The 22,534-nt window shown below is 44.6% G+C and overlaps 1 protein-coding gene across 1 annotated transcript in view; it reads left to right on the top strand.

Annotated features, from left to right (window-relative positions):
* Skap1 (src kinase associated phosphoprotein 1) overlaps positions 1-22,534 on the top strand; it is a 288,633-nt gene that overhangs the window by 5,579 nt on the left and 260,520 nt on the right. Inside the window, exon 2 of the mRNA XM_075990947.1 lies at positions 20,358-20,463. Within this exon, the coding sequence (XP_075847062.1) occupies positions 20,358-20,463 (106 nt within the window). The remainder of the gene's footprint in view (positions 1-20,357; positions 20,464-22,534) is intronic.

The following is a 22,534-nucleotide window of genomic DNA, read 5'->3' as shown; positions in this document are numbered from 1 at the left end:
TAAGTTTTCTCCCCCTAATTTAAGTGAACATGCTTAGTTTATGCTGTAGATTTGTTACTTGAAACAGAAGCAGGGCCTGTGAGATGAGAGAGGATAGGGGAAGTTTGCATGGATCGTGGAGAGGAAAGAAAGCCAAGGGGAAGAAGGACTTTCCAGGAGCCCATCCCAGGCCATCTGGCTGATGGTGCCAGACCCAAGTTAGTGACTGAAGTGTGTCATGAGTGAGCACCCATGTAGCCTTCTCAACTGGTCATGCCCGGCAAATCTCACCACCCACATCACAGTAATCTCCGCTAGGACACAGTGGCAACACCGGATTCCAGGTTCCTGGGATTTGTACATGTGAGTAAATCTCAGGACCGTCCCTTCAGGTCACAGAAGGGGCCCAGTGACGCAAGCTTTCAGGATGGCCTTTGGGAGAAACCAGGCAGGGATTCCTAGTTCCTCGTTACAGGTGGGAGTCATCAGCCCAGTAGGAGTACTGCAGTCCCTGTAAAGACCCCAGGAAAACCAAACCTCCAAGACTTTAGTGATGCATTCCCCAGCCTTCACTGGCAGTTTCCTTGGAAACCTCATCTTGTCCATTTATGAGCCAGTTACATCAAAACTCCATCGTTGGGAAAAATGACTGGCAGGGTTTCTTTGTGTAACCCTGCCTGTCCTTGAACTCATGCTGTAGACCAGGCTGGCCCCAAACTCAGAGATTTGCCTGCCTCTGCCTCCCAGGTGCTGGGGTTAAAAGTGTGTGCTACCCCTGCCGGCAACGATCACTTTGTTAAGAACTCATTTTTAAAGTTAATATTACATTTTTGATTTGATAACTAGTTATCATTCTCCTCTTTTGAGGCAGGGTCTCATTACATAGTCATGGCTGACTGGGAACTTGCTGTGTATGTTGACCAGACTGGCCAATTACTGAGATCCATCTGCCTCTGTCTCCTGATTGTCATTTAAAATTTTTTTAATGAAGTTTATTCATTTAATTTTAGGTTTAAATGTTTTCCAGCATGTATGTTTGTGCACCATGGTGTGCTTGGTGGCCGTGGAGGTCAGAAGATGGTATTAGATCCCCTGAAAGTAGAGTTTTATACAAATGGCTGTGAAGAGCATGCTGGGAAGCAAACCTGGGTTCTTTGAAAGAGGAAAAAGTTCTGTTTTCCACTGAGCCATCTCTCCAACTCCTTACTGGTCTTTAAAAACACATTTTGACCTTTAATTAACAAGTGAACCTTGACAGGAAGTCTAAGATGACACCTACCAACACTTTTCCCTTTCAGGGAATTGCCACTCCACGGTAGAGCACACTGAGGTTTCTGCCTGATGACCCTAAGGCCATGTGGTGTTTATGTTTCTACTTCTCCTTCTGTTTATTGTAGATGGAACAATGAAAATGCCTACATACTTACAGAGAAAGCACAACCCCAGAACTAAGGCATAGCAACAAGGACTTTAGGTTAAGCTTTATTTAACTGGTGGCCAACTTTGACATCCCGTGTTAATGCTTTCCCTTTGGGAGTCTAATAACCTAGCCGTGGAAATCTCCACATATGTACAGGGCGGTACTATGAAAATAAAAAATAAAATAGAAATAACATGAGCATCCACCAACAGGGAGCAAAATGTGAACTATTATACAGCATTTTAAATACATACGCAGTGTGTACACACACACTGAGGGGCGGGGACTAGACTGATGTGGAATGCTAACTCTGTTATGTTCAAAAGTCAAAGACTGAGCTGGCAAGGTGGCTCAGTGGGTCGAAGTGCTTGCTGCCTAAGCCTGATGACCCGAGTGCCACCCCCAGAACTGAGAGTGGAAGGGGAGAACTGACTCCTGAACGTCACCCTCTGAGCTTCACACGCATGCCATGGCGTGTGCACCCTGCACACAATAATAAACAAATAAAATTGAAAAAGTCAAATTCTCCTCTACGTCATGGAAATAGCATAAAATGAGGTATATCTCTCAGTTATTCTTATAGTGCTTCTGATAGCAGCGTTAGGAAGATAGGAGGCAGATGAGGCTCTTAGGCACTGCGTAGGTCCTGTCATGTTGGAACAGCATTTGGAACTGAGTGCATTCCTACCCAATGTTCAATAATTCCTCTCCTAGAAATTTACTGAAGAGCAATGAGTATTTAGCCTCAGCGCAATCGTCCTGTCTTTGTCACTGACCCATTGCTGTGGAGAGACACCATGACCATGACAACTCTTATAAGAGAGAGCATTTCTTTGGGGTTTGCTTACAGCTTCAGAGGCTTAGTCCATTACCATCATGGTGGGAAGCATGCGGCATACAGGCAGGTGCTGGAGCAGAAGCCAAGAGCTCCATCTTGATCTGAAGGGGGGGAGAGAGAGAGAGACCTTGGGCCTGACGTGAGCTTTTGAACCCTTGAAGCCCAGCCCCAGTGACACTTTTCCTTCCACAGGGCCACACCTTCTAATCCTTTTAATCTTTTCAGAGCCTGTCCCTACTTGGGTGACTAAGCATTTGAACATATGACCCTATTGGGGCCATTCTCATTCAACCCCCCTCGCCCAGAGCTGAAAACAGCTCATTATCTAGCAGGGAAGGAACAGATGCTGGGCACCTTACACAAACAGTGAAGTACTACCGGACAGAAAGTGGCAAATCTGGCCACCCGTGTAAATAGACCCCAAACCCAGTCTGTTGACAGAGACACTCGCGAGCGTTTGCAATTTTAGACCCTTTTATGACTGAAGTCAGAATGAGGGCTAGCTTCGAGGAGGGGCACTGACTGCTAAGGAAGATTTCAGAAGGGTGGAAGCTTTCCTATGTTGAGCCATGTAAGTGGCCACATAGGTGCATGTATGTGAAAGTCAAGATTCGTGCTCTTGGGCTGACGGTGTAGCTTGGTGCTGTTCTAGTGCCTAGACAAGTCCTGGCAATCAGTGGGAGGCCCTTGGTTTGACCCCAACACTGCAAAAAAACAAAAACAAAACAAAAAACAAAACAGCAACAAAACAACCTAGTTTATTTTATGTATATGAATTATAAATCAATAAACTACTAGTAAGAAAGGAAGACAAATGCAAGGAAAGAAGGATGGGAGGATTGGGAGGAGGAGGAGGAATTTATGATGGTGGATAAAGAGGCACACGAGAAAGCCATCAGAAAGGAAGAATGTTTTAATAGATGTATAATTCTAAGCAAGTTTATTAAAGTTCAGTTAGGAGACTGGGGAGATGGTTCAGTTGCCCTGCAGGCTTGGGGACCAACTGGATTTGATCCCAGGAACTCACATTAAAAGCAAGCCAGATGCAAGGGCTCACATCTGCAAGCCCAGCACTCCTACCACAGGAGACAGCAAGCAGAGATAGGAAAGTCAGCTGGAATCTCAGGGGCAGCTAGCATCGAACACACAGCACAGCAGAAACAGCAGAAAACCTTCCTAAACAGGGTAAAATGTTCAGGTAGGTGTTGCTTTTTGAGGGGCCCACCACCCAGCTCCCAAATAAATCACTCATAGAGGCTTATTCTTAGTTATAAATGCCTGGCCTTAGCTTGACTTGTTTCTTGCCAGCTTTTCTTAACTTAGATTATCCTGACTACCTTTTGTCTCTGGGCTTTTCCCTTTTCTTACTTCTATATATCTGTATATATACTTTAATTCTTACTCCGTGGCTGACTGGGTGGCCAGGTGGCCCGGTGGCCAGCCCCAAACGTCCTCCTCCCCTTGTTCTCTCAGGAATCCATTTGTTCTCTCCTCCCCTGTCCTAGGGCTGATGTTACAAATGTGTATGCATGGCCACATCAAGCTTTTGTTCTTTTTATATCAGTGCCAGGATTTGAACTCATAGCCCCATGCCTGTGCAGCAAGCACTCTTACCCACTGAGCCATCTCCTCAGCTCCCTTTCATAAATTATCCTATCAGAGTCATTGACCTTCAGGAAGACTTGCTGTTTGGATGCTAAGACTATTCTGTTCCCGAGCTTAGTCTGTCCCATGTCTTATAGACAAGCTGAACAGTAAGATTAAACAGTGGAACTTAGAGACTCCAACTCCAACAGCCAGCTGCTATAGTCACTGAGCCTAGAATGCAACACTGACAGACCAGAAGAAGCATTGAATGTGGAAATACAAGGGAAATAAATATGAACAAGTATTACAGAAATTATAAGATTTCTGTAGGATGTAACAGCTTATAACATGAATAAAAGTTAGATCTATGGTGGCTATGTCAACATATTAAGATCTTCAGGTAATGGTAGGATTAAAATGTATCTTATCTTTCCTATATTTAAAGTGATTAAAAACTACTTTCGTACTATACTTAATGAAATTAGTTAAAAATATCATCTTAAAAGCCGGGCAGTGGTGGCGCACGCCTTTAATCCCAGCACTCGGGAGGCAGAGGCAGGTGGATCTCTGTGAGTTCGAGGCCAGCCTGGTCTACAAGAGCTAGTTCCAGGACAGGAACCAAAAGCTACGGAGAAACCCTGTCTCGAAAAATCAAAAAAACAAAAAAATCATCTTAATAGCTAGTTCTAGACTCTCTTTTAGGAAATGAGCTGTCATTGCTGAGGTAATACCATCATTGTTATTATTATTACCATATTCATTAGTATTATTAGGGACAGTGTCTCACGACATAGACCAGGCTGGCCTTGAACTTGAAGAGGTTCACTTGTCCCTGACTCCTGAATGCTGGGATTTAAGGTGTGAGTTTCTACCCCACAACCGTCATCCCTGCTGGACAAACAATTCTTCTATGATGTGGGGAATGTTGTTGAAGGCTGAAACAACCAAGTTAGGCTGCAACTACTACCCAGGAACAAAACGTCTTTCGATTTTGTCCTGCATAGAAGAAAGGGAGAAAATGGCAAGAAGGTGAAAGTCTCAGAACTAAGTCAGACAGTGGGCAAGATGTATGTACTCTGCTAACGACTGCAAGGTGCTTAGGAATGAGGAAGTTCTTTTAATGACCACTGTGTAACCCCTCCTCCCCTCCCTGAACTGCCAGTATCTCCAGCCAGCAGTTTCTTCTGAATCCGCAGGCCTCTCTGGTGAATACTGTTTTGGGGAAACTGAGGAAGAAACTAGGTCTAAACCAGGGTTTCTTGAGACTACTGACAGTTTCAGCTGGAAAAGCCTTGCGGTTGGGGCTGTCCTGTGTATTCTGGAAAGTTCAGCAGCATTCTCATTTCTACTCATTGGGTGCCAGTAACAATCTCACCGGTGGTGCCAATCAAAGGTCCCCAGGCACTGTCACATCTCCTGAAGGACCCTGATTGGGAACAAGTGTTCTAAGCCTAGCTAACTGGGACAGTGTGTGTATAGAAGCGTGGGACCTGTAAGGAGTGGGACTCTTGAGAACCCCCGCTCCTTGAAAATGACCTGGAACCGGAGGAGAGCTGTGGCTTCCCTCAGGAGGAAGTTCTCACGAAGACTTCAGAGGCCTGAATAGTCCTGACGTCTACAGTGTTCTCAGAATGAAGTTCAAATCACACATCACACCCCCGCCCCGCCCCCAGTTTCCTTGCCACGTGAAAATCTGCAAGTGTGCCTCTGCATATCTTTGGTCCACTCTTGCTCTTCTGCAGGAGGAAAACTTGTGAGGACTCTTTCAAGGTCCCCGTTATCAGTTAGAGCAGCACCGTTCAACTTCCCTAACGCTGTGACCCTTTGATACGGTCCTTCACGTTGTGCTGACCCCAACCATTAAATTGTTTCGTTGATACTTCGTAACTGTAGTTTTGCTACTGTTATAGATTACAATATACATATCTGATATGCAGCTTGGGGACCCATAGAAAGGGCTGTTTGAAACCCCAAAGGGGTCTCGACCCCCCAGTTGAGAACCTCTGCTTTAGAGCCTATGGACGATTTCTCTGAGAAACTTCATGAAGGAGGGAAGTTTGCCTTCTTTGTCTTCCTCGTTACCTAGCCTGCAGTTTGCTGCTCCTCACCTCTTTAGATTCCTGAACATACAGTTTTTCTATTCTGATATTTCAGCTGAAATTTGGCTTTGTAGAATCTTTGAGGTGGTGTTGAAGAAATTCTGTATTAATCTGCTCTTGTATGATTATAAAAGGGAGGGCTGTGCTAACCTTGCTACAGAGAGATTTGTTTCATGTATGTGTTTGTATGTGTCTAAAAATAGCATTTTCCTTTTATTTGTTTGGTTTTGGTTTTTTTCCTTTTTTGGGGGGGGGGGCAGAGTTTCACTGTGTTGTGTAGCCCTGGCTGTCCTGAATCTTACTCTGTAGACAAGGCTGGCCACGAACTCAGATCCTGAGTGCTGGATTAAAGGCAAGTGCCACCATACCTGGCTAAAAATAGTATTTTCTAATTAATTCTAAGTTTTAAAAATGAAAAGTTATTTTCCCCTCCCTTTTGAGAGTGGGAGAAAAAGTTCCAGGTTATTTTTTCATAGTTTGAATTACCAGGCATGTATCTGATGCTTAGTACATTCTACATATTGTTTTAACTCATTTTCAGATATCTACTGTTTAATCTTCAAGTCACTCTATGAGATGGGTATTATTAATATCCTCCTTTTATGGATGAGGAAACTGAGATCAAGCAGGCAGTAAGAAAATGACTGTCAAGGCTGGAGTGTGGACAAAGTGGGCCTTGGATGCAGCACATGGCATACCAGACCCTCGAGAAAATACTAAAGTTCAAAAAGACATGCCCTGCAGCATGAGAGCCCCTGCCGCCTCCTCACCTAGAACAGACACTGAGAGGTGGGGCCAGGCTGGCCTCGAACTCACAGAAATCAGCCTGCCCCTGCCTCAGATTCTCTGGGATATCCCCAAAGTTAGTGATTTTATATATGAGGAGGGACGTCACGGAGCGGTGAGTGGTGAGGAAGGAATACCCGGAAACTGGACGTAAAACCATACTGAGCAGTCAGGGGCCAACAGGAATCAGGACAACACCTCCCACCCCTCCCCCGCCCCGCCCCCGCCCCCAGCGTGACAGGATAAACCCGGCAGGGCTTGGTCAACACACCAGATTCTCCCTCCCCTTGAAGCCATCAACTCCCAGTAGCTCCTCAGCCGGGTGGAGCCCAGTGAGCACCTCCTGCAGTCAGTGCGGAATTTTGACTGGCTTGAACTTGAGCGGAACAAGAACAACCGTAGCCCCTGTGAGTTTGTGGTCCAGCTGCTGGGTCACATCCAGGAGACATTGTTTTATAGCACTTCTCCCAGCCCTGGGCAGAAAGCCTCTGTCAGCCAAACCTTGAAGTTTTCATCCTCCCACCTCCACTTTCCGAGTGTTAGGATTACAGACGCGTGCCATCACACCCCCGTTTATACAGTACTTGGGACCACTCTACCAACTGAACTATATTCCCAACCCAAAGAAATCTAACTTTTGTTTCTTTAGAGATAGGCCCTCAGCTGGATGGTGGTGGTGCACGCCTTTAATCCCAGCACTCGGGAGGCAGAGGCAGGCGGATCTCTGGGAGTTTGAGGCCAGCCTGGCCCCACTATATAGCTGAGGCTGGCCTTGGATCCCCTTCATCCTTCTGCCTCTACCCCCTGAATTCTAGGATTAAAGGAATGTACTACCACACCAGCTTGTTTTATTTTATTCTAACTTACCTCTAAATAGCCACATGTAGTTAGTAGTTACTATATTAAACAGCACACTTTAAATGTCTGAGACAGAATAAAGAGCCCAAGAAAGAAACCCATGATCCAAAAAGAAAGCAATCAACAAGGGAGGCAGGAAGAATATTATTATAGCTATGATTTTGAAATGCTATATAAATATACACATGTCAGATTACTGAGACGTGATGTACAAAATAAAACATTGATAATTTTCTTGGTTAGAAATCTTTACTTTGACAGAAAAAGCCAAAAGATACCAACACATTAATGTTGTTACCTTGAGGGACAAAATTCCATTCCTCTTTGAGTCATAAAGGTAAAGCTGTAGACTATGAGTAAAATGCTGAAATGTGGAGCTGGGCAGTGGTGGCTCATGCCTTTAATCCCAGCACTCAGGAGGCAGAGGCGGGCGGATCTCTGTGAGTTCAAGGCCAGCCTGGCCTGCAAGAGCTATATCCAGGACAGTCAGAACTGTTACACAGAGAAACCTTGTTTCGAAAAAACAAAAACAAACAAACAGACAAAAAAAATGCTAAAATGTGTAATGTCTAAGCTCTTTGAAGGAAGGGGAGCAACATTTGTCTTAAGCCCTTTGGACTGTGCTAACAAAATGCTGCAAACAGTTTATAAGCAACAAAGGTTTACTTTTCGTAGTTTTACAGACCAGGAAGTTAAGATCAAGACACTGGCAGATTCGTGAGGGTCTGTTTGATGTCTGGTGAGACATGACGTTTTCTGTGTCCTTGCATTGTAAAAGAGACGAGTCATGACCCTGGGGCCTCCTTTTTTAAAGGCTCTGCCCTCCATCGCCTTTCAAAGGTCCCCACCTTTTAATACCACCACACTGGTGAGCATGTGCCGAGATGTGGATTTGGGGGAGACACAGGCATTCGGGCTATAGTGGTGACATAAGCAAATGCTCACAGACAACAGCAAGTGAAACACTGGAAGCAGAAATACAGCCTTACAAAACTGTCCCCACCGTGCACCCTGGCTAATAAAGTATGTACGGGCCGAAAAGACAGAGAGATGTGGAGCTGTGGTGGTAAAGGCAGAGGCTGGGGAAGGGGCAGAGCATGATGGCAGAAATCAGCAAAGGGTTGTTGAAGTAAAACAGGGATTAACTCAGTGCAGCTAGGGAAGCCAGGCATTTCTGTGGTCGTGCCTGGCTAGGACAGCCATTTATGCTTAAATGGTATATACAGATAATTTGGGGGACTTTTTAGAATAAAAGAAACTGGATTCCTACCCAATAAGTCCACGATTTTCAATTGATTAATTAAAATCAACATTTTAACCCATGTTAATCCTTTTACCCACAGACCAAAACAAACAAACAAACAAAAACCTCAACTATTTCCTTGGGTGCAATGCCAGTTACAGGCAGAAATGTATCCATTCTTCTTCTCAGGAACGCGAGTTCTGCTTTAGCGGTTCAAATACTGTCGCACAATATCCCCTCTAGGAACACTTTTATTGGTATTTGGTTGGCGGAATTGTTTTCAGCAGCACTGGGTCATCCATCTTGCCTCCGAATAAAAGGTTGATTGAAGCAAACTTTTGAGTTTTAGAAACATATATCAACAAAACGCATTTGCAACTGTTAACAGCCCCGACGTCAGTATTTTCGCCCCAGTGTGTCTGGAACATTATCGAGAAAACAGAAAGAAGCCACATTTATCTTTCAGTTGTTAGGGAAAAAAATGTGACCCTTAAGATGTCATTCTTCTCCAAATAAACAAAATAGTGACCTTGTAAAGGGACAAGGTCAGAGAATTTGGGGAAAACATCAAACACTCTTACTAGCCCTGAACCGAGAGGTCCAGGCCCCTCCTAGCAGGCAGCCTTTGCACAGAGGTGGGTACTTGTGACTACATGACAATGGTATTGTGCCTCCAGTGTTGTGCGCGCCTTCTAGTCCCCTGCTCTCTCTGTGTCTCTGTCTCTCTGTGTCTCTGTCTCTCTTTCTCTCTTTCTTTCTTTCCTGTTCTGACTTCCTAGCACAGATGTCTGAAACCTAAGGGCATTTTCCTTTAAGGGCAGGTGTGAATTTTAATGGAAACCATGTGTCTCTGCCAAATTGTGCTTCCCTTTTAAACATGAGATTTCAAGCTATCGTGTGTTACTTTTAGGACAAAATACTTCTACATGAACGTCGCCACCTCTTTTCCCTCCTGACCTTGTTGTGCTCTCCAAGGTCGAATCTTTTCATTCTCTGTAACTCGCCTGTGGTCCCTGACCTCCAGAGACTTTCGTGAAAGACACTCACACACCCAGCACCTCCTTTTCAGTAGCTCCTGTCGTAATTCTGATTGGGCCCTGAGCATCTATCTTTTGCTAGATACATCCTGCTCATTTCTCAGTGCTCATTGAATACGTGATGAAGAATAGGTGCATTTGGGTGTGGTATTCTTTATGACAGGTGCCTGGCATCTTTTCTGTGTGAGGACTTGAATGCCACATAGTATTGTTCACTCCCTAGCTGAAGGCAACTGTGGACCCCCTGAGGGCCTCATCCTCCTTTTTTGACGCTGAATATTGCAATTGCAGGGACCCCAAGGCAACTCTATCTGACAGAATATAATGTCTGTAAAGGAAGAGGGCTTTTTGTTTTGTTTTGTTTTTTGGTGCCAAATATCAAATCCAGGCCGTTGAGTATATACCACATGCATTCTGCCCTGAGCCACATTCCCTACAAAGAGCTCATGTTAGCAAATCCGTTGTCTACTCAACGGGGGAAAAACCACTAACAGCATGGTAACTGGAGAGAGATGGGGCACCGCAGGGCGGCTTGAGATCGCTTGTCTATCTGGTGTATTCAGGAAGGCTTGCTCAGGCCCTTTGGGTTCTCACCATGAGAAACTCTACCTTCTCAATTGAAGAGCAAATGTAGTTTCTCTAATTTTTTCCTTAATGTCTTCATATCAGGATTTTACTGGAGAATGAATGCAATATGAAGAACACAAGCCCGCATGTAGTCCTACCTTCTGACTCCATGGTTTCTTGGCTATGTATTTCATCTAGAAAGCTTGGGGGTGTATCCGTAGAGCAGATTCTAAATAAACAAGGGATGGATGGGAGAGGTCATCTCTGTGTCTTTTTGCTCCTCTGAGAAGATGCTGATTGCAGGTAAAGAAACAAACGCTCCATTCCTGAAGTGTCAGAAGGAAAGGCCTTCACTAATTAACCGGAAGGAAAACTGAAACAGGACAGGTTTGGAGAAGAGATTCAACTCCTCCTTAGCAGCCTCACCGGGGCCGCAATTACGAGCCGCTGGCACGTTTCAAAATACAGAGTATGCAGTCATTTTACTTACAGGAATTTAGTAAGGGTGGCTGTCTACTGCATCTCAGTAAAGCTGGGTGGGGGAAGAATTCAATGGTCGAGCGTGCGTGCGTGCGTGCGTGCGTGTGTGTGTGTGTGTGTGTGTGTGTGTACAAGTGCAAATACAGGTGTATTCTACAAGAAGAAAGTGAACAGTTTAACTTACCACATCACATAAGATTTCTTACTTTCCTCCTCCTCCTCCTGCTCCTCCTCCTCCTGCTCCTCCTCCTTCTTTTTCTTCTTCTTCTTCATCATCGCCGTCATCATTGCTGCACTACTGGGGATTGAACCCAGGCCTGGGCATGGTAGATCAGTGCCTGACCATTGAGGAATATCCCAGTGCCTTTTGTGTTTTTGAGACAGGGCATCGCTGAATTGCAACAGCTGGCCCTCCACTTTCCATCCTCCTGCTCCCGTTTCCTGAGTCGCTGGGATCATAGGCCTGTGCTACCAGATCTCAGTCATAGGATCATCTTTGCTGCCCTCTTCCTGTAACTACCTACCCATTGGAATCTGTCCCTGTTAAGGACTGTGGGAAAGCCAGCAAGGCCCTCTACCCCCGAATGAATCGAGGGTGGGGGATGGAAAGTAAGGTGTCTCCAAATGGTGAGCACCTCAGGGTTCACACTGACCTTTATTTTACTTATTTCTTCTAATTCGGAAACACATAACGAGAAATATAAATACGGTAAGACTAGCTGTCATTCCGCCACCCGGTGGTGACCTCTGCTGATGAGCTAACCCTTATCCCAGGGCCACCCGGCATGTGGCAATGACTCTAAAAGGAGTGCATTTAACCCAGTATTTCAGTTTAACTTTCTAGTTAGTGTGCGTGTGTGGAAAGCTTGCAGGAGTTGATTTTCTCCTCCCACCAGGAGGGACCGAGGAACTGAACTTCGGTCTTCAGGCTTGGAAGCTAGGGTTTTTACCGGTCTTGCTAGCCCTATTTTGGTTTTTAAAATCCATCAGATTTAAAAAACATTCATATTATATGGCTTTTCGCTTTTATTAATTGAATTTTTGTAGAAAGTTTCAGTTCACACAGTTACTGAGCAGATGATGCAGAGTTCCCCTAACCCTTCTCTTTCCTCAGTTACCCTTAGTTAGAATATTTTACACCAGTGCAGTACTGTATTAGTTAGGCTCTCTGGAAGAACAGAACTGATAGAATGGATGTATTTATACGAAAAGGGAGTTTATTAGGATGGTTTACACGCTCTGGTCTGGCTAGTCCAGCAGTGGACTTTGCCAACAGAAGGGCCAAGAATCCAGTAGTTGTTCAGACTGTGAAGATATTTCGTCCGGTCTCTGCTCTGTGTTGAATGAAATGCTGAAGAAGTAGGCTCTAATACCAGTGAAGGAATCCCCAGCTGTCGGATAGATGAACTTGCCAGTGAGAGTGAGGGCAAGCAGGCAAAACCCAAAAGCTTTTTTCTTCCACGTCCTCTTGTGGGGGCTGCCACCAGCAGGTGTGGCCCAGATTTAGGGTGGGTCTTCCCACCCCAAATGATGAGATCAAGTCCCTCACAGTTTTAGTTGATTCCAGATGTAGTCACGCTGACAACCAAGATTAGCCATGGCAGGCACTGTGGTTATGACTTATGAAACGGCATCATCACATGCCACCTAAAACCCACCATTCGTTCAGGTTTCCTAGTTTTCCTAATGCCCCTTTCCATCTCAAGAGCTTATCCAGGATGCAGTCAAGTCTTCTCCGGTGCCTCTCAGCTGTGACTGTCTCCCACACACCCTTGTTTCTGATGATGTAACCCTTTGGAGGAGTGCTGGTCTCGTACATGACAGAGTGACCCTCTGTTAGAATGTGTCTAGCGTTCTTCTCATGTTTAGACTGGGGTTCCGGACTGGAGGGAGGAAGGGTCACAAAGTAGCATTTCCATCACCCTGCACCAAGGGTCCACACTGTGGGCGTGATTTATGGTGGCTGATGTTGAAGCAGGAACACCTGGCTGGTGTCAGGTTTCTCTGCTGTGGAGTCCCTCTGTTTCCCCTTTCCATTCCACAGCCTTTGGAAAGAAAGGGCTGTGTAGAGCACACATAACAATTGGCAGGCATGTTTCCTTTATTATGGGGTAGAGTATTTGTGTAAATGACTGAATTCCACATTAGAGATATGTCTCTTATCTCCCATTTGTTAATTAATTTATATTATTTATGAATTTAAGGATTTTTTTATAATTTGGGTTATAATTCAAGACTATTTTGTTGTGTTCAGATCTTTCTTTCTTTTTCTTTTTCTTTTTTTTGAGACAAAGTCTTACCTTGTATCCCTGACTGGCTTGAGTTCTGTCTCTAGCATACATGTGAGCATACACTACACACACACACACACACACACACACACACACAGAGAGAGAGAGAGAGAGAGAGAGAGAGAGAGAGAGAGAGAGAGAGAGAGAGAGAGAGCGCGCACAGCAATGAAACCAAGATGCTGGCTGTCAGCTGCGGATGGTCATTTTACCAACTCCTCATTTCCGAATCTACTTATGTCAACACTTTCTTCCCTTCCTTCCAGTGAGGTTATTCCATCCATCTGTAGGATAACGGGGTTATGTCATGACAGCCTACATTTGAGATCTCTCAACTTAATTGATACTTGATGTTTGTAGACTGTGCTGGCTAGGGCCATCTGATAGGAGGGAATCTCAATTGAGAAAATGCCTCTGTAAAATCCAGCTGTGGGTCATTTTCTTACTTAGTGGTTGATGTGGGGAGGGTCCAACCCATTGTGGGTGGGGCCACCCTATCTGGTGGTCCTGAGTTCTGTAAGAAAGGTAAGAAAGCAGACTGAGCCAAGTAGTGGTGGCGCACGCCTTTAATCCCAGCACTCGGGAGGCAGAGGCAGGTGGATCTCTGTAAATTCGAGGCTAGCCTGGTCTACAAGAGCTAATTCCAGGTCAGGCTCTAAAGTTACAGAGAAACATGTCTTAAAGAAAAAAAAAGGAAGAAAACAGACTGAGCAAGCCATAGCCAGCAAGCCAGGAGGCAGCACATCTCCATGGCCTCTGCATCAGCTCCTGTCCTGCAGGCTCCTGCCTTGTTTGAGTTCCTGTCCTTCGATGATGAACAGTGATGTGAATATGTAAACCAAATAAACCCTTTCCTTCCTGAGTTGCTTCTGGTCATGGCGTTTCCTCCCAGCAATAGTGACTCTGACTAAGATACAGACATTAAGGACTCAGTCTCTGTACTGTGGAGTCTGTTGGTTTTAACAATTATGTATGTCATGTATCCTCCTATAGGGTCAGGCACTATAGCTTCAGTGCTCTAAAAAGCCCTATGGCCAGGCGGTGGTGGCGCACGCCTTTAATCCCAGCACTCGGGAGGCAGAGGCAGGCGGATCTCTGTGAGTTCGAGGCCAGCCTGGTCTACAAGAGCTAGTTCCAGGACAGGAACCAAAAGTTACGGAGAAACCCTGTCTCGAAAAATCAAAAAAATAAAAAATAAAAAAAATAAAAAATAAAAAGCCCTATGCTTCACCTTGACCTCCCCACCCATTGTTGTGAACCTCTTACCATCCATGGGCTTCTTAAAATCTTATCTATCTATCTATCTATCTATCTATCTATCTATCTATCTATCTATCTATCTATCTATCTATGATATATATATATATACAGAGAGAGAGAGAGGAGGCACATATATGGAGGTCAGAGGACAACTTATGGGAGTCAGTTCTCTCCCACCATGTGGGGGTCCTGGGGATTGAACATAGATTGTCAAGCTCAGTGGCAGATGCCTTTACCCACTGAGCCATCTTGCTGGATTCCATTCATTTCTTTTTAGCACCAAAAAAGATGTCCTTGTATGGCTGTGGCACAATCTGTTTATACAAAATTTAGGAACATCTTGGTTGTTTGCAGCCTTCAGCAATTATGAAGAAAATTTCTATAGACATTTCCATTTGTGTGTTTGTTGCATGTGTGTGTGTGCTCACCCGCATATGTTGCATGTGTGTGTGTGCTCACCCGCATATATTAATGTGTGGGTGTCGGAGGGGACAGAAGGCATGTCTCCTAGCTTTTTCTGTTATCTTTTACCTTGTCTGAGGCAGGGCTTTTCACTGAACTTGGAGTTCATGAATTGGCTATACTGGCTGGCCAGTGAACCCCTAGTATTCACCCATCTCTGCCCCTCACACCCAGCTTTGGGATTACAGGCTGCATTGATGTGCCCAAGTTTTACTTGGGTGCCAGAATTTGAAATCAAGTCATCATGTTTGACCAGTAAGCCTTTTACCCACCTAGCCATCTCTCCAGCCTCTCTTTTAAATTTTTATCAAAATTTACTAGAACTAGGGATACAGCTCAGCAGTAGAGCACTTGCCTAGAACCCACTGGTTCCCAGGTTCATCCCCCAGCCCTGTCAGAGGGAGAGAGCGAGGGAACGAGCTGTTCTATAAGGGTCAGTTACTGGGCTCACTCTCTTGTAATTGTTATGTCTCCCAGTGATGTGGCCCTTTTGTTGTTTTGAAATAACGTTCTTTGTCTCGGGTACTTTTCCCTTTCTTGAAGAATACTTTGCCCGACATTACTGCAGCAATTCTGTCTTCTTTATTCTTTCTGTTTGTATCTCCTATTACTTTCCCTTCCGGTCTTTCTGTGTTTTTATATTAAAGTGTGTTTCATGTAGACAACATGCAATCGAGTCTGCAGTTTTTAGCAGAATGTCTTTATTCATTCCTTGAGACTCTCATACATCCATGCAATGTGTTTTTATCATATTCAATGCCTTCTTCCCCCTCCAGCCTCTCTCAGATCCCCTGCTACACCCCGTTCAACGTCATGTCCTCTTAACCAAGTCCAATCTGTGCTACCCATTCACTCATGGTGTGGGACCATCCCCTGGATCCTGGTTAATCTACCAGGGGGACCACACCCCTAACTGACTCTTCCTCCCCCAGAAGCCATCAGCTCTGGGTGGGTGCTGGTCTGCCCTTTCCATCCATGTTGGAATGTTGACTGTCTTGATCTCCTGAAGGTGTTGTGAGTTCCTGGGGCAAGGGTCTTGTCATGTTCAGAAGACACTGTTTCACGCTGTGACTCATGCAGTCTTTTGTCCTCTGTCTCACAATGTTTCTCAGCAGTGAGTGGAGGGCAGTGTGATACAAATGCCTTTTCAAGTTTTTACTTGAGCACTCCATAGACGACTGTTCTCTGTATCATGACCAGTTGTGAGTCTCTGCATTAACTGTTGTTGTCTGTACAAAAAAGCGTCTCTGGTGAGGTCTGAGAGCTGCACTCATCTATGGATATAAAGGTATATCTAGAAGGCGCATGTCCATTTAGTAAAATTGTAGTAGATTCATCCCTAGTGCCTAGGAAGCTCCCTCGTCATAGGTTTTGGTTAGATTTTTGTGTCAGGCATGAGTTTTCTCCTGTGGAGCAGGCCTTGAATCCAATCAAAAAGTGATCGATTCTCCTATAACATCCATGCCACTATTACGCCGCAGACCTATCTTGCCAGGCTTGTCACCGTTAACTTTCAGCCGTCACAGCTCATAAAGCTTCTGGTACTGCGAAAACTGGCCAGCAATCAGGCTGCTTCCAGAACAGCACCAGCTTAATTTCTTCAGAGCATGTGATGCATTCAACTGTAGGGCCTTACTACCAAGTTCTGATAGGCAACTTAGAGCAGCGGTAGCCGGCTGCACAGTTTGAGGGTCTCCGGGAACCCCATCACCACCAGTAGTTTGATGGGAGGTAATCCACCCCTGGCACTGGAACATCATCCTCCCATGTAGGCTAATTCCATATTCTGCCCCCACCATGTGTGTGTCTCTTAAAGGAAGCTTGCAAAATAGTAGGTTTCTGTAGGCTTTCCCGAACGTCCTGATTGTTAGCTGTCTCCCTCTGCTTTTAGGGAGGTGGTGGCGCATGCCCACTCTCCGCTTTTAAGTTGGATTTGTTAGTCGTTTTCCTCTATTATCACAGGTAGAGTTACCCTTATTTTATTATTCGTTTTCTAGTTGCCATGGTTTGGTCACACTTGCCTGTACAATCTTAACCAAATGCTTTTGAGCATTCTCTTACATCTCTGTTGTTTTAAAAAGAAAAACCTGAGCCCCCTGATTAGGCTTGGTAGGGCAGCTGCAGTGACTCCATTTTGTGATTTAACTCATGGCGATCTGCCGAGAGTTAATATTGGACTGTTACTAGGGTTTCGTTTACTGTTTTCCCGGCCCTCTGTGCTGTTGTGACGCTAGGTTTCTGAGACCTATTTTTGCGTGGATGTATGTAATAAACTGCATTGTTGCAGCTTGTGCTTGAAGCCGCCTATAGTCTTTTGAGAAAATGGAGCATGAGGGCGGTTCAAATGCAGCCGTATTTTTAGCCCTTTGGCACTCCTGCAGGGCTGTTTCTCTGTGGGTCACCTGTCTCCAGCAAAGTGACCTCCCGTTAGGTTTCCTCTCGTGCAGCTTTCCTAGCAAAATATTTTCCAGTTTTCATTGATCTCAGAATTGCCTTTATTCTGCCTTCATCTTTTGATGGCCGCTGTCACTGGGCGTGGAGTTTGGAGTGGACCAGGCCTTTATTTTTTATTTTCCCTTTCAGCTCTCTCGGGTGTCATTCCAGTGTCTTCTTACCTCCGTTATTTCTGATGAAAATTCAAGTCTCATTCTTATCATTGCTCTGCTGTATGTGATGGGTCATTTTCTCTGGCTGCTTTGAAAATTTTCTCTTTATCGTTGCTTTTCAGCAGCGTGACTATAATGGTCCTAGATTTACCTTTCTTTGTATTCTCCTGTTCTGAGGATTGAACTCAGGGTCTTATGTATGCGGAGCACACATTCTTCCATTGAGCCATACGCTGGCCTGCGAATTTATTTACTTTTTTTTTTTTTGTCAGCAACTGTCTCATTGAGATTTTCAAATTTATTTGCATGGCATTTTGTTTTACTTACACAGAACCCATTTTTGAAAATGGCATTTTTAAAGGGGTAAGCACAAGTGAAAAAAAAATCAGAAGTACTTGAAACCAACTTTGTTAAGTATCTCATTACAGAATTGGAGATATTTAAGAACACATACTACTCTTTCAAAAGACTGAATGAAGTTCCCACAACTGCAGTGGGTGGCTCATAACGACCCGTGCCTCCAGGTCCAGGGAGATCTGACACTCTGGGCACGTGTACACATGTGCACATACACAGCACATGATTAAAAAGAGTAAAAACGTTTAAAAATATTTCTTTGTCTCTTAAAATTGTGCCCCCCCCCACAAGGTCTCAGTGCTCTGGAGCTCACCGATTTGGATAGCCTGGCCGGTCAGCAAGTCCCAGGGAGCGTCTTGTTTCCACCTCCCCAGCACTGCGCATAAAGTCCAGGACATCACACTCAGCTTTTTTACATTGGCTCTGGGGATCAAACTCAGGTCTTCCTGTTTGTGTGACGAGTGTTTTACCTACTGAACTATATCTCTAGTCTTGGCAAACCTGGCAAACTTAATCTTTTTCTTTGCATGCTTATTCTTAAGAAATCATTTAAAATTATGTCTTCAGAGTTTTTTTAACTTTAATTTTGGATTGCTCATGGCTGACACAATTGAAGCTAGTGCTGGGGCTCAAGGATAGAATACTTGCCCAGCACAGGCAAGCCCCTGGGTTTGATTCCAAAGACAGAAAAATGAACATTCCAAAAGCCAGTGTCAAAACACAGCTGATTCTTGTACACTGGCTTTATGCCTTATAAATGTGTTGATTCTAATGGATTTTCAGCGAACCTCAGGGGTTTTGGCATAGAAGATTGCACCAGAGGCAAATAGAGATGGTTTTACTCTCTTTCTTCCCAATCTGGATGTTTAAACTTCATTTTCTTGTCTAATTGCCCTGGCTAGTATCGCTAAGACGATGCTGAATATAAGTGGTGACAGCCTCCATTGTTGTTTGTGATCTTTAGAACTGGAAGGGAAGCGTCCAGTCTCTCACACTAAAGTACAAGGTTAGCTGTGGAATTTTTTTAAACTATTATGTTTGTTGTGTTGGGTCTCCTGCTTAGCAGGCCAGGCTGGGGAACTATACCTCCAGCTCCTAGGAGCTGGGTTTATGCAGAAGCTGTTTCTTGGCCTGAGGAAGTTTCCGTCTTCGCATAGTTGAGTGTGTTTATCATGAGGCGCCACTGGATTTTGTCAAATGATTTTTCTGTTGCTCTTGAGATGATTGTGGTTTTGTCCTTCTATTAATATGACGTATTGCATTAATGGAGTCTCAGATGCCACTTGGCTTTGGTATTTTGTTTTGTTTTTGTTTTTGTCTGTTAATTCAGCTTCTCATTTTCTTGTTCTTTAGCATCAAAGCCCCCTGGAGGGACCCATTAAATGGCATCTACAGTTGATACGATCCAGGGCTTAGAGGCTCATGGTGATTCTCTATGGGGACTTCAATCTCTGGGGCTTTGTATCTCATCAGAAGTCCTGGGGATGGTTATAGGACTTCCCTTATGAGTAGCCGAGTGTAACACAAATACAGAGATGTACGTACATAATCCAACCGCTTAAGTACATGGAATTATTCTAGCGGTGTATGCGATGCAGCTTCATATGGGGGCTACAATTATTTTTTGGAGGCAGCGGATTTTAACTCTATTATTTATATGCTTTTTAGGGATGATAAACACGTGACGGAGAGTAAAGCGTGTAGCTCATATTTCTGGCAATTGTAATTGCTATCGATGTATTTTGTCTCTGAAAATTTGTGTACCTTCAGATTTCCTCCTTCACCATAACAAGATTTGTTTTGTAGTGTGCATTTCCATCATGTTCTTATTTTATAATGTGCATTCACATTAATTGCAATTTCCCTCTCTCGGATGCATTTGTCTTTTCCGTGTGGGCTCCTTCACTTGGCCGCACTGTCATTTCATTGATGATGTATCTGCTAATTAATGTTTCTCCTCTGAACGCCTGCCCTTTTTTTGTTGTTGTTGTTCTTGATTTCTCAGTTCAGCTCTATTTTTTATTTCAGCTGCAATTACCGGGACTTCTCTTCCACTCTTATTGGCCTGTGACCTTCTGTGACTTATTTATAATATTTACATGTTTGCGAAATTGACAATCCATCCTCTGCCATCAGCGGCCATCAAGTATGTAAGCATTGCTTTTAAAAAAACGGTTTCAAAAACCAGTTATCTCTTGTGGTTAATGTATGCAGCAGCTTTCAAAATCCACAGCAAGGTCTTGGATAGTTAGCGCTTGTCACTTACGGAGACGCATGGAGTCTTGTTCATTCTTTATTACGGCGAACTACACCTAATAGGAATTTAGCATCTTGGCTGCTATTAAGTAGATGACGCCTTTGGTCGGTTAGTGCTCACATTGTTCAGCCATCAAGGCTTGCACAGGAAGCAGCATTCATTTCCTAACCTCTCGGCTTCTCTTTCCTCCTCCCTCCCTCCTCTTCTGCTCATCACCTGTTCTTTTCCTTTAGATGCCGAGGACTTCCTGGCAGAGGGCTTGCGGAACGAGACCCTCAGTGCCGGTGCGCAGGACCAGAGAGACCACATCCTCCGGGGCTTCCAGCAAATCAGATCCAGGTTTGTATCGGCCCGCCTCGCTAAGCTTTTTCAGGAAAAATCTCCTTCACCACAGGATAAGTTAACAGTAGCGTGCACCTGCCACAGGTTTTCATATTTGGCAGAGATTTAGGAATCGATTTGGAGGTAGGTGAGCGTATTGAAGTTTCCCAGCACAAACACATTTTGGTGATTGTCATAAAGTAATCAGGCTGATTTGGGCTTCGTATTTTATGTTAGCATTTATGGAACACCTTCGTGTCTGATAACTGCAGAAGCATCGTGGTGAAATCGGGACATTTCTGCTTGTTCAGACCACTCAAGAGAGAATGGCAGGGAAGAGACTTCTTGTGGTTTTGGGGCCGACCCCTTTGTAACAGAAAAGTTCAAATCAGGCCTGATTAGTCGATTTTTTGATCGTACTGATGTGTACTAGTTCCGGACTGGGTAGGAACACGGTGCTCGTTAAGTTTTTAAAATTAGAAGCTCTGATCCCATTTGCTCATCTTAGAGTGTGGGCAGCTAACAGATGCTGGAAACATAGACTTCCTTAGGGGAGGAAGAAATCAGAATTTCCTTTACAGTCCATTTCCTGGCTGACTTTTCTCGGAAGGCGGCAACTGAAGGCGGCAGGATGGTTACTCTTCTGTCCTCTGCTACCCGGGTGAGGCTGCGATTCCGAACCTGGGAGATGAGCACTCTGAGAGCGCAGGGTTAGGGTTGGGATCTAATTTGCATAGCTTCAACTTTCAGCACTGGTGGAAACTTCCATCCTTCGGAAGGGCACAGCCGGAATCTATTCCCTGCAGGAGCGTGAGACCCTCACGAGGTGCCCTGCTGGATCTTAATCGACCTTTCCCGCTGGCTAATTAAGCATCGCTTTTCCTCGGCGACTGGGGACTGTGTAATTATCAGCCTGGGTTGCCCTGAATAATTGAAACAAGCACAATGCTGGAGATGGGTACTTTTTTTTTTTTGAAGTGGGGCTATCTAATTTTTGGTAGGCTGTGGAGTGTTGGAATTAAACTCCTCCGTAGCATTACTTCATTAGTAGATAAGTGTAGGCTTAGTTATGCACATGGAGGCTTAGTTAATGGCCCATGGATTTTCTTTATCTTCATGAGTTCGCCTTTGTATTATCATAAGGATCGGATAAAGAATAAAAGCGGAATTTTAAATTCTATTACAGCGAGAGGGAAACCCTGAATATAATAGGGAATGTAGCTGTTCTGTTGATGTAAAATATGTGATATGGAGTGCAAATATAATGTTGTTGATTTGTAGAGACAAATATACATATGTTTTCATATTTACATCACAACATCAGGACAGGTCTAAGCTTCCCCATTAAACGGGCAGTGGAAAGACAATTTGTGGGCATCCTACTGCCACTTTCTTATTACTTCCTTTTAAAAGAAAGTGTTTTCTGTGTGTGCGGAATTTGCTTGCTTGTGTGTCTGTGGACCACATGCTTGCCTGGTGCTCACAGCAGTCAGAAGAAGGCACTGGGTTCCTGAAACCGGAGTTACAGACAGTCATGAGCTATTGTGTGAATGCTGGGAACCAAGCCTGGGTCTCCCGGAAGGACGGCCGGCGCTCTCGATCTGTGAGCCACCTCTCCAGCCCCTCTCACATTACTCTTTAATCTTCTTTTGAAACACACACACACCACACACACGCGCGTGCGCGCGGACACACACACACACACAGCCTCAGCCCTCGCGGAATAAAGGCTTCTGAAGAGCAGTCCATATGGTCTGTGGGTTATACACTTGAAAATGATCAGCAGACGCTTTAGGAAACATCTGTAGGTTGATGAGGGCTTTTCTGCTCATGGATTTGTTGCTGGAAAGATGACACTTTATTTAGAATTTCATAATTATCAGATGACTGCGGAAATGAGAACCTGGAGATTAGATACCACACAAGAAAATGGAGAAAGGAAGTTCTCCTCTAACCCACTGCCGGAGGCCGCCTTCTACCCACCTCTTCAATCACAGTGTCACTAATGGAATCCTTGCTTTCTGGAACCTTCTTCAGCCACGTCACTTCGACTGACCCACTTGTGGCTGGCCAATGTTCGTCATTTGTG

The sequence above is a fragment of the Microtus pennsylvanicus genome, chromosome 11 (genome assembly GCF_037038515.1).
Source record: "Microtus pennsylvanicus isolate mMicPen1 chromosome 11, mMicPen1.hap1, whole genome shotgun sequence".
Lineage (NCBI taxonomy): Eukaryota > Metazoa > Chordata > Mammalia > Rodentia > Cricetidae > Microtus > Microtus pennsylvanicus.
This window is presented reverse-complemented; position numbering and strand designations above follow the sequence as displayed.